Raw genomic sequence first — 11,963 nt, 5'->3', positions numbered from 1 at the left:
ACTCTAATGTATGCTCAATTTTCTTACCTCAGCTGCTATCATTTATTTGATTATTTTGGGTATAAACTGACGTGTTAGAACTTTAATTTTAAGTTTTAGATTTTAGGTTTGGATCTAAAAAACCTAAGATATGAGTGATCAACTCTGTCAAGATAAAAACCTTCAATCTAAATTGTGTACGGTTTTAAGTAACAACTAACAAATGAAAACTTTCTATCTAAATTGTGTATGGTTTTACTTACAACTTACAAGTAAAAATTAATACGGAATACCATTTGGTTAGGACTTAGGAATATAAATACGAAAAGGATAATACATATTCACTAGTGAGTGCTATTCACTTTTTAATTTGTCCCATGAAAAGATGTCACATGTTTTGTATTTTTTTATTTTTTTGAACAAACAATATTATTTACATTAAGAGGAAAGAGTGAGTTTAACCTAATAACATGTCTATTATTTTTCAAAACAAAAAACATTTGTTAAAATATTATTGAATAAAATCAAAATGTGAGTACTCTTTTGTAATTACGCAAATATCATCTATCGAAACATTCCAGCTAAAAGAAATTATTAATAAATCACTCTTTTTTTTTCTTTTTTCTTTTGTTTTTTTTTGGAGAACATTAATAAATCACTCTTTGGTCAGCAAAAGTATACACAACGACCCCGGTTCATATGCTTACGTAAGTTAGTTATCCTGCTGGCAACGACACCCCTCTCTCTCTAAATTTCAATGCAGTAAAACCTTCAAATTGCCGCGAAAGCCAACGGCTTCCTTAAACCCTAGCGCCTCCCTCTGCAGCCGTTCCATCAATAAAGCTTCGATTTTGATCCAACCTCGAACCAATCTCTGGTCTCTATCATTTCTCTCAGCTTTCCAATTTTCCCCGGAACCAAACAGGGCTCTTGCCCTTTTCATGCTTAAACCCTAATCCCCAATTCCATGCTCCATCACATCCACAAATGGAAGCCCTTACATTTTCTACAAAAATCTCAGATTCTCGCTCCCCTCTCCTCCATCATCTTCACTAAACCTTCGGCGTCCGCTGCAAAGTTCGACGACGAGCCCGCCGCCGCCGCCGCCATCCCAAATCCTAGAAACACCGTCTCCGAAGTCATTACCGGCTTGGGAATCTTTGGTTTGAGAAAATTCTTGGATAATCGTTATTTTAGAACCATGGTCTCAAAGTTGAATCAGCCGGAGGTGGATTTGATTATTGAAAGTTTGAGTCTTGAGAGCTCGGATTCGGCCTTTGGGTTCTTCAAGTTTTTGAGGAATGAGTGTGGCTTTCGGCATTCGAGGATTTCTGAGTTTATCGTCGCTCATGTATTGGCGACGAACGGGCAGTTTCAGGAGTTGCGTTCGGTTGTAAAACAAATGGTGGATGAGGAGGGTATGGTTTTTAACTACTTCTTTATCATATGAATTGTAGCTCATAGATGCAGTAATGTGTTCTTTTGAAGTCCTTGAATAGTTCATTAATTGATTTCATAACTTATTCCGGCGAGCTAAACAAAAGAAAGAAATTGATGGTAGTTATTTACGCTTTTTTCGTTAACATTACTTTCCTCATTGTGGTATTTATAGTTTGTGATTTGTGATTTGTGATAGGCCCTGGTTCTGCACCTTCACTTTGTGAGCTGATCTTGTATGGATTCAGGGACTGGGACTCAAGTAATGTGGTGTGGGATATGTTGGCGTTTGCTTATTCGAGATCTGAAATGGTTCATGATGCCCTGTCTGTTCTTGCTAAGATGAAAGATTTGAATTTGAAGGTTTCGACATCAACCTACAACTGCCTGTTGCATAATTTGAGGCATACAGATATCATGTGGAATGTTTATAATGAAATAAAAGATAGTGGAACTCCAGAGAGTGACTATACTGCATCTATACTTATAGATGGACTATGCCAGCAATCCGGCCTGCAAGATGCAGTTTCTTTCCTCATGGATGCTGAAAGGACGGAGAATGGGCCTTCAGTTGTTTCATTCAATACCATCATGTCTAGGTTCTGTAAATTGGGTTTTGTGGATGTTGCGAAGTCATTTTTTTGTATGATGTTCAAGTATGGACTAGTTCCTGATTCGTACAGTTATAATATTCTGATTCATGGGCTATGTGTAGCAGGTTCATTGGAAGAAGCATTGGAGTTCACTAAAGACATGGAGAGGCATGGGGTACAGCCTGACACAGTAACTTACAACATTCTTTGTAAGGGGTTTCATCTACTTGGTTTGATGAGTGGAGCTCGCAAGGTCATTCAGAAAATGTTGGTTAGAGGGTTGAATCCGGATCATGTTACATATACAATTATGATATGTGGGCACTGCCATGTTGGCAATATTGACGAAGCCCTTAAGTTGCGAAAAGAGATGATTTCAAGAGGTTTTCAGTTGAGTGTCATTGTATACAGTGTACTACTCAGCAGTATGTGTAAAAGTGGACGAGTAGAAGAAGCATTGCGATTGCTGTATGAGATGGAAGCTGTTGGCTTGGAACCAGATCTTATAACATATTCTATCCTCATTCATGGTCTATGCAAGCAAGGAGACGTACAAAGGGCTAGTGAAATATATAGAGAAATGTATATGAAGAGAATCATTCCCAATTACTTTGCACACCGTGCTATTCTGTTAGGTCTGCGTGAGAAAGGGGATCTATATGAGGCAAGGAAGTATTTTGATCATCTGACGACAAGGACTGTGACAGAGGACATTGTGCTGTATAATATTATGATGGATGGTTATGTAAAACTAGGTAACGTTGCAGAAGCGATACAATTATATAAACAAATAATTGAGAAGGGATTAAATCCCAGTACTGTCACTTTCAATACTCTTATTCATGGTTTCTGCAAAACTGGGAAACTAGTGGAGGCTCGAAAGATATTGGATACCATAGAGCTGCATGGATTACTACCAAGTCCAGTTACTTATACTACTCTTATGAATGCTAACTGTGAACAGGGAAACATCAACGGCATGCTTGAATTGCTTCGAGAGATGGAAGCAAAAGATGTAGAACCAACTCATGTATCTTACACGGTACTTATTAAAGGACTTTGCAGACAGGGGAAGCTGTGGGATGCTGTTCACTTAGTTGGGGAAATGTATGCCAAGGGCCTAAGCCCGGATCAAATCACATATAATACAGTCATCAAATGTTTCTGCAAAGCTCAAGACTTCGAGAAAGCTTTTCAGTTACACAACGAGATGTTAATGCATAATCTTGAGCCTACTCCTGTTACGTATAATCTCCTCATCAATGGTCTTTGTGTATATGGTGACCTAGAGGATGCTGACAGGCTACTGGTTTCTCTCAATGACAGCAATATCAATTTGACAAAAGTTGCCTATAGCACGTTAATAAAAGCACATTGTGCAAAGGGTGATGTATACAGGGCCGTGGAACTCTTTCATCAAATGGTGGACAAAGGATTTGAAATTTCCATCAGAGATTATAGTGCTGTAATTAATAGATTGTGCAAAAGGTGTTGGATGACTGAAGCAAAATACTTTTTCTGTATGATGTTATCTGATGGGATTTCTCCTGATCAAGAACTCTGTGAGGTGATGCTTAATGCTTTTTATCAAGGTGGTGAGTTCGATTCAGCAGCGGAACTCCTTGCTGAGATGATCAAATTTGGCTTTCGTCCTGATTAATCTATGGGAAAGTTATATTTTTTAAGAATCAGGAAATCTTGTCGTTCACCTTGAGGAGCAGGAAAAGCATCTCAAACCTTTGTTTTCTTCCTCTTAAACGAACTTTCATCCCATTTTCAGGTAATGTTGTCGTCCACCCTACCCTGAGTTATATCCATAAATTTCATTTTCTTGGCACAACCAAATGCTAAGTACATTCAAGAACAATAGTGATCAATGAAGCATTCATAAACTTAAATTTCTTTTGTACATGATTATGATTTTTATGACTCTAGCAGAAATGTCAAATTAATTGTTTACTCTCTTTGCAGAGTTTACGTCTTAGGAGCAAGGATGTTCTTGGTGAAGACCGTGTGGTGCTTTCCCATAGAAGCATTAAGCCTAAAGTTAATTCTAGTAAAGAGAAGGCCTACAGAGCTGAAGGTTGAAACCAAGAGTTCTTATACAAGAGTGCCGGCTGACCAGGATTCTTCTGCGCATGCAGTCCCGAATGTCAGGTGCTAACTTAGAGTTACTTTAAGATCCTTGTGGAGCCTTGGGAAAATGCTGAAAAAAAAATGATCCCATTGCTGAAACCCCGAGTTGTTCACTATCTACTGGAGTATTTGTGTGACAATCTTCTGGCTCGTATTTGAAAGATGAATGGGAACCATGTTGCCCCAGTGACAATGAGGGCGGTTGCCTATTTTTTCAACACAATCCATACAAGAGTGCCGGCTAACCATGAGTCTTTTGCCTCATCAACAACCAGCAAGGGGAAGCTAGTTCCTTCCTTGAGTTCTTATGGAGGTTAGTTACCTGAAGTGAGTTTCAAAGAATGCACCACTCCATTTGCTTCTGCTTCTCTTTAATTTCTTACTTTCCATTTTTTCAGGACAATCGAAATAGACGCAGCTAAGGTAAATTTATTATCATGCTCTCCTGCCTCATAGGCAAGAACACCATAGTACATACGATTCAAATTCATTCACTTTGATCTGAATAATATTTATTTTACAGAAAAGTTGAACATTCTCCTGGACTTTGATACGAAATCTATAAAACGGTATTGGAAACTAACCATTATTTTATTCCCTAATTCTTATTCGTGTTACGGAGCTGCTATTGGCACTCCAAAATCGATCTTTCATGGGCTAGTCTGTTCACCTCACTTTAATTTGACCCAACTCTTTCACAAGCTCGTCCAAATCCTTTGAAGAGCTCCCACCATCTCCCACAGCCGCAACTGCCTTGTTCCTCAGTTCCTTCGCTCTCACCTTTTCAGGTGATTCCCCACTCATTGACTCAGCAATTGCCTTTCCCAGCTCGGCCGAGTCTGGTACCCCATTTGCACCCTCACACACCTTCACGGCCACGCCCATGTACTCAACCAATAGCTTGGCATTTACAAACTGGTCAGCCTGCATAGGCCAGGTCAATATCAAAACCCCACCCACAATCCCTTCCAGCACAGAGTTCCACCCACAGTGGCTCAGAAACCCTCCAACCGCCCGGTGGCCGAGGATCATCACCTGCGGCGCCCAGCCCTTTATCAGCAATCCCCTCCCAGCAACCCTTTCCTCAAACCCATCTGGTACAACTCCGGACCCATCATTCACCTTCCCGGACAAGCCCGTTTTCACAACCCACACAAACCGAGCCCCACTCTGTTCCAGCCCAGAAGCCAATGCCTCCATCTGCAGCTTATTGAGCAACGCCTGACTTCCAAAGCAAACATACAGCACAGACCCATCCGGGCACCCATCAAGCCATGTGAGCACGTTATCTTTCCCCGTGCCTGTGTTCGGGTTGGCCCGTTCCAAGTTTCCGCCATTAGCGGCGGAAGCAAGTAGGCTCAATGGGCCTACCCCGTAAACACGGGGGTGGCCCATTTTTGTCCTCAAGTGTTGCAAATACTCTCCTTCCAACTCATGAAAGCTATTAAATACGCATCCCCAACTTTCGGTATTGGCTAGCATGGCATTCCTCAAACGCTCTGAGTCGGGCTCCGATTCTCTGTAGTAGCGGAACGTGGAAGGCAAATGCTCTGCTTTGAACGAGGGTGATCGAGGAACATCAGGAAATTCAGCTAGAGATGACTTGATGACATCTAAATTACGCCAGCAGTGATCTGCAATAGATGCCAAGAAAGCACCAGAAGAGTAGAAAGTGATTCTGTGAATACCTAGCCGGCGGGCCAGGGGCAAGGTCCAGCCGAGGAAGAAGTCGGAGATGATGGCGGTAGGGGGGTTGGGGTGGGAGTTGAACCAGTGGACGATGGGGTCGTGGAGGTTGGTGAGGGCGTCCATAATGGCGAGATTGCCGTAGGGGCCAACATCTTTGACGTTCTCGACACCGGGTGGTATTTTGGGGTGAGGAGGGAATGGGAGGACTAGGGTTTGGACGGAGGGGGAGGGGTTGGCTGAGAGGAGCGGAGTTAGGGCAGGGAGGTTTTTGGGGGTGACCAAGACGGTTACGGTGATGCCGCGGAGGAGGAGCTGGTGAGTAAGGTCGAGGAGAGGGAGCATGTGCCCTTGCGCAGGGTAGGGAAAGACTAAGATGTGGGTTCTCGCCGACATGGTTTCTGGAATCTGGCTTTGCTTGAACTCTCACTGTGTGTGCGCTTCTTTCTCGGGTATATACTGTATGGGAAGATGAGGAACACGAAAGCACATTGAGTGGCGTAAAATACGCCAAAGCACAGTACTAGGTTATGACTTGGGAAAGGATTCTCTCCGAATCCCCTTCCATTTAATCCACCTAGTCTGGGATCCGAATTGTTGAAATTTGATTGAACAGCTACAAACAGAGGACTTTTTAAAAATTTCAACGGTCCAGATCCCCGGATCCCTTTCCTATGACTTGTGAGTGATTGGCACGTGTGCTTGCAATTCCGTTTCCCTTTGCGATTCGCCGTCGGAATGGAAAAACATATGTTGACCAATTGGTCTAAAATTTGAACTTTGAGCAGATAATGCATAATTTTCCCGAGTTGCTTATACAAGAGTGCCGGCTAACCGGGATGCTTCTACGCATGCAGTTACGAAATTCAGGTGCTAACCAAGAGTTACTTTATGATCCTTGTGGAGCCTCGGGAAAATGCTGAAAAAAAATGATCCCATTGTTGAAACCAAGAGTCGTACACTATCTACTGCTTCGTATTTGAAAGATGAAGGGAACCATGTTGCCCCAATGACCGTAACATCCCATATTGTTCAGAGAAGTGGATCATGTAAACCTTATATGTATATTCTCATCTCTGCCTAGCACGAGATCTTTTAGGAGCTCACTGATTTCGGAGTTCATCGGAATTTTGAAGTTAAGCGAGTTTGCGCGAGAGCAATCCCATAATGGGTAACCCACTGACAAGTTCTCGTGTGAGTTCCCATAAACAAAACCGTGAGGGCGTGGTCGGGGCCCAAAGCGGACAATATCCGTGCTACGGTAAAGTCGAATCCGGAATGCGGTGGGGACTCGGACCGGGATGTGACAGTGACAATGAGGGCAGTTGCCATATTTTTTTCAACGCAATCCATACAAAAATGCCGGCTAACCATGTTCCCTTGGTGTCTGAGTCTTACGCCTCATCAACAACCAGCAAGGGAAGCTAGTTCCTTCCTTGAGTTCTTATGGAGGTTAGTTTCTTGAAGTGAGTTTCAAAGAATGCACCACTCCATTTGCTTCTGCTTCTCTTTAATTTCTTACTTTACATTTTTTCAGGACAATCGAAATAGACGCGGCTAAGGTAAATTTATCATCATGCTCTCCTGCCTCATAGGCAAGAACAATATACCATTCAATTCATTCAATGTGATCTGAATAATATTTATTTACTGAAAGTTGAACATTCTCCTGGACTTTGATACGAAATCTATAAAACGGTAATAGAAAATAACCCCGATTCCTATTTGTTTTACGGACCTGCTATTGGCACTCCAAAATCGATCTTTCATGGGCTAGTCTGTTCACCTCACTTTAATTTGATCCAACTCTTTCACAAGCTCGTCCAAATCCTTTGAAGAGCTCCCACCATCTCCCACAGCCGCAACTGCCTTGTCCCTCAGTTCCTTCGCTCTCACCTTCTCAGGTGATTCCCCACTCATTGACTCAGCAATTGACTTTCCCAGCTCGGCCGAGTCAGGTACCCCATTGGCACCCTCACACACCTTCACGGCCACGCCCATGTACTCAACCAATAGCTTGGCATTTACAAACTGGTCAGCCTGCATAGGCCAGCTCAATATCAAAACCCCACCCGCAATCCCTTCCAGCACAGAGTTCCACCCGCAGTGGCTGAGAAACCCTCCAACCGCCCGGTGGCCGAGGATCACCACCTGCGGCGCCCAGCCCTTTATCAGCAATCCCCTCCCAGAAACCCTTTCCTCAAACCCATCTGGTAAAACTCCGGACCCATCATTCACCTTCCCGGACAAGCCCGATTTCACAACCCACACAAACCGAGCCCCACTCTGTTCCAGCCCAGAAGCCAAGGCATCCATCTGCTGCTTATTGAGCAACGTCTGACTTCCAAAGCAAACATACAGCACAGACCCATCCGGGCACCCATCAAGCCATGCGAGCACGTTATCCTTCCTCGTGTCTGTGTTCGGGTTGGCCCGTTCCAAGTTTCTGCCATTAGCGGCGGAAGCAAGTAGGCTCAATGGGCCAACTCCGTAAACACGGGGATGGCCCATTTTTGTCCTCAAGTGTTGCAAATACTCTCCTTCCAACTCATGAAAGCTACTGAAAATGCATCCCCAACTTTCGGTATTGGCAAGCATGCCATTCCTCAAACGCTCTGAGTCGGGCTCCGATTCTCTGTAGCGGAGGGGCAGGGGAGGCAAATGCTCTGCTTTGAAAGAGGGTGATCGAGGAATATCAGGAAATTCAGCTAGAGATGACTTGATGACATCTAAATTACGCCAGCAGTGATCTGCAATAGATGCCAAGAAAGCACCAGAAGAGTAGAAAGTGATTCTGCGGATTCCTAGCTGACGGGCCAGGGGCAAGGTCCAGCCGAGGAAGAAGTCGGAGATGATGGCTGTAGGGGGGTTGGGGTGGGCGTTGAACCAGTGGACGATGGGCTCGTGGAGGTTGGTGAGGGCGTCGATAATGGCGAAGTTGCCCCGGGGGCCAATATCCTTGACGTTCTCAACACCCGGTGGTATTTTGGGGTGAGCAGGGAATGGGAGGACTAGGGTTTGGACGGAGGAGGAGGGGTTGGCTGAGAGGAGCGGAGTTAGGGCTGGGAGGTTTTTGGGGGTGACCAAGACGGTTACGATGATGCCGCGGAGGAGGAGCTGGTGGGCAAGGTCGAGGAGAGGGAGCATGTGCCCTTGCGCAGGGTAGGGAAAGACTAAGATGTGGGTTCTCGCGGACATGGTTTCTGGAAATGTGTTTGGGAGGAGAAGGTGGGTGTCTGGTTATCAGCATAACAAGAGTTTAAGAGGGTATTTAATTTTGTTTTAGATTGGGTGTATTCAATTGGGATTTTGAGAGATTTTGATTCCTTTAATGAATTTATGAGTATTCAATCAGGATTTTAAGTGGTTTTTTGAAATTCAAGGTGTATTCATTTAGAATTTTAATATAGTTTATTAAAATCCTTAGAAATCCGTATGAATTAGGATTTTAAAGATGTTTATAACATTCCAGGTGTATTTAATTAGAAATTGATTTGAAAGAATTTGAGAGAGTTGAGGAATTAGTGGGAATTGGAAAGATTTCGTAATGTGTTTTAAGCATCCACAAATCTCATCTCTTCTCATGAGATTTCGAGGGAATTGGATCAAAATTTTATATAGGATCTTTACAAATCAATTAAACTCCATAAAAATTCATAGATTTATAAATCCATTAAAATCTCTCAAATTCTCAATTGAATACACCCCATTTAGATTGATATCTAAATTGATTTTATTCATTGATCAATTTTTGTTGACACCCAGTCAGCAAAAATATGGGTGCTACATTTTCTACCTTATTACTTCACAGTTAATTTGATGGATTGGCTAACAAAGGTCTGACATTGTAATGAATTCGTAAGATATAGTATTGCGTTATTGGTCGCAATGTCAGTCCTTTTGGGAATTTGGGAATTCTAGGTTACAATCAGCCCATGTTTATAAGTTTATAACCATATTAGTATTTCTTTCATTGCACAAACATGTTGTCATGAGAGCTATTAATACCGTTGATATACACCTGATTGCATGTTAATACGGTAACGTTCAGTTCTTATTTCTTATAGTTTTAGCACAACCAAATCTAGATTACATTTAAGAACGTTATTAATCAAATTATTAACCCCAAATAATAATAATACTTGAAGGGCATCAATGGAGTTCATTTTTCCCTCTAAAATGTTGTGAGCAAGCTTGACTTCTATCCCACCTTAAGTTGGTTCAGCTCCTTCACAAACTCATCCAAATCCTTTGAAGAGCACCCGCCGCTTCCCACCGCCGCAAACGCCTTCTCCCTCAGCTCCTTTGCCCTCACCTTCACCGGCGTCTCCCCCCTCATTGCCTCCTCAATCGCCTTTCCCAACTCCGCTGGTTCCGGCACCGCATTCTCTCCTTCACACACCTTCACGGCCACCCCCATGTCCTCCACCAACAGCCTTGCATTCACAAACTGGTCAGCCTCCATGGGCCACCCCAATACCAACACACCCGCCACTATTGCTTCCAGCACCGAGTTCCACCCGCAATGGCTCACAAATCCACCCACGGCCCGATGGCCCAAGATCAACACCTGTGGAGCCCAGCCCCTTATGACCAAACCCCTCCCACCAACCCTTTCCTCAAATCCATCAGGCACAACTCCGATCCCATCTTCCACTTGTTGGGCCGTGCCCGTTTTTACGGCCCATACAAAACGGACCCCGCTCCGTTCGAGCCCGGAAGCCAAGCCCTCCATCTGCTGCCTATTGGGCAACTTCTGACTCCCAAAGCAAACATAAACCACGGACCCATCCGGGCACCCGTCGAGCCAGGCCATGACATTGGCATCCGATGAGTCCAAATTCGGGTTGGCTCGACCTCCTTTACCAGCATCAACCACAGTAGCTGATAACAGACTCAATGGGCCAACCGCATAAACACGTGAGTGGCCCATTCTGGCCCCCAAGTGGTCTAAGTAGTGTGCTTCCAAGTCTTGAAAGCTATTGAAAACGCACCCCCAACTTTCGGCATTCGCAAGCATGGATATCCTCAAGAATTCAGACTCGGGATCCGATTCTCTGTAGCGGCGGACCACGCTGGGAAGATGCTCCTGTTTGAAAGAGGGCAATCCCGGAATATCATGAAAATTGACAACCGTCGATGCCGACCGAACCGCCTCTAAATTACGCCAACAGTAGTCGAGCACGGCTGCCACGAACGGCCCGGAGGAGAAGAACGCAATTCTGGGGATGTTGAGCTGATTGGCTAGGTGTAGGGTCCACCCGAGGAAGAAATCAGAGACGAGAGCCACAGGTGGGTTGGGGTGGGACTTGAACCACTGGATAATTGGGTCCTGGAGTTTGGCAAGCGCGTTGATGATGTAACGGTTGCCGTGGTTGCCAATGTCCTTGACGTTCTCGGCGCCCGGGGGGATTTCGGGGTGAGGAGGGAAGGGTAGGAGGAGGGTTTTGACGGAGGTCGGGGGGTGGGCTGAGAGGAGTGGGGTGAGGATCGGGAGGTTTTTGGGTGTGATTAGGATGGTTATGGCGAGGCCGTGGAGGGCTAGCTGGTGGGTGAGGTCCAGGATCGGGAGCATGTGGCCCTGGGCTGGGTACGGAAACACCAGGACGTGGGTGTGCTTAGCGATGGACATGTCTTTTTTTCTTGTGTGTTTCAGTGTGGATGCGGGGAGGACGGTGGGAGGACGGTGGAGTTGCTTTTAGGATGCCAGCGGGGTGGCTGCTCAATTATTTCTAAGTCAACACACTTTACGACTTAATAGAGCCTTCACATGTACACACGTGGAAGAAATTCAAATCAAAAGCGTAACAAATTGAAAAGAAAAAAAAAAAAATTCCCATGATATTCATAACTCAATTTTATTTCGAAAAATTTAAATGTCAGTTGTCTTTCTTATCATATTGAATAATTATTATTAAGTACACGATAAGATTAACAATAAAATTAAAATTTATTAATAAACTCACATCTAATAACTAAACCTAGCTTGATGCAATATTTATCTTGCGTTCATTCTGGTTAAAACTCTAAAAGCTCTTATTATCAATGGTTAATGATTTTGAAGTTTTAAATCTTACAACTAAGGTATGAATTGATTTATGCAATTTATTTTTTCCGTTTGATTTCAAATTT

The 11,963-nt window shown here is 43.9% G+C and overlaps 2 protein-coding genes and 2 pseudogenes across 4 annotated transcripts; 1 reads left to right on the top strand and 3 right to left on the bottom strand.

Moving 5' to 3' along the window:
- The first annotated feature begins 662 nt into the window (after positions 1-662).
- On the top strand, positions 663-6,259 carry LOC137730863 (uncharacterized). Its single transcript, XM_068469854.2, has 4 exons — positions 663-1,397; positions 1,616-3,789; positions 3,981-4,458; positions 4,544-6,259. The coding sequence occupies exons 1-2, from the start codon at positions 947-949 to the stop codon at positions 3,667-3,669; spliced, it is 2,505 nt and encodes an 834-aa protein (XP_068325955.1). The 5' UTR covers positions 663-946; the 3' UTR covers positions 3,670-3,789; positions 3,981-4,458; positions 4,544-6,259.
- Positions 4,555-6,615, bottom strand: LOC137730864 (UDP-glycosyltransferase 89A2). The gene has a single exon (XM_068469855.2). It carries the CDS (start codon positions 6,225-6,227, stop codon positions 4,812-4,814), a length of 1,416 nt encoding a protein of 471 aa, XP_068325956.1. The 5' UTR covers positions 6,228-6,615; the 3' UTR covers positions 4,555-4,811.
- Positions 6,616-7,398: 783 nt separating this feature from the next.
- LOC137730865 (UDP-glycosyltransferase 89A2 pseudogene) lies at positions 7,399-9,096 on the bottom strand (annotated as a pseudogene). The gene has a single exon (XR_015957724.1). The product of XR_015957724.1 is annotated as a UDP-glycosyltransferase 89A2 pseudogene (transcript).
- Positions 9,097-9,856: 760 nt separating this feature from the next.
- LOC137732037 (UDP-glycosyltransferase 89A2 pseudogene) lies at positions 9,857-11,558 on the bottom strand (annotated as a pseudogene). The gene has a single exon (XR_015957407.1). The product of XR_015957407.1 is annotated as a UDP-glycosyltransferase 89A2 pseudogene (transcript).
- Positions 11,559-11,963: the final 405 nt, after the last annotated feature.

The sequence above is a fragment of the Pyrus communis genome, chromosome 16 (assembly GCF_041283825.1).
Source record: "Pyrus communis isolate YQ-2024b chromosome 16, ASM4128382v1, whole genome shotgun sequence".
NCBI lineage: Eukaryota > Viridiplantae > Streptophyta > Magnoliopsida > Rosales > Rosaceae > Pyrus > Pyrus communis.
Note: the sequence above shows the minus strand (reverse complement) of the source record. Positions and strands in the feature narration are given on the sequence as shown.

Coding starts and splice junctions, on each gene's coding strand:
- LOC137730863 (XM_068469854.2), top strand. CDS start 947: ATGCTCCATCACATCCACAAATGGAAGCCCTTACATTTTCTACAAAAA. Junction 1,398..1,615: donor ACAAATGGTGGATGAGGAGG/GTATGGTTTTTA, acceptor GATTTGTGATAG/GCCCTGGTTCTGCACCTTCA.
- LOC137730864 (XM_068469855.2), bottom strand. CDS start 6,227: ATGTCGGCGAGAACCCACATCTTAGTCTTTCCCTACCCTGCGCAAGGG.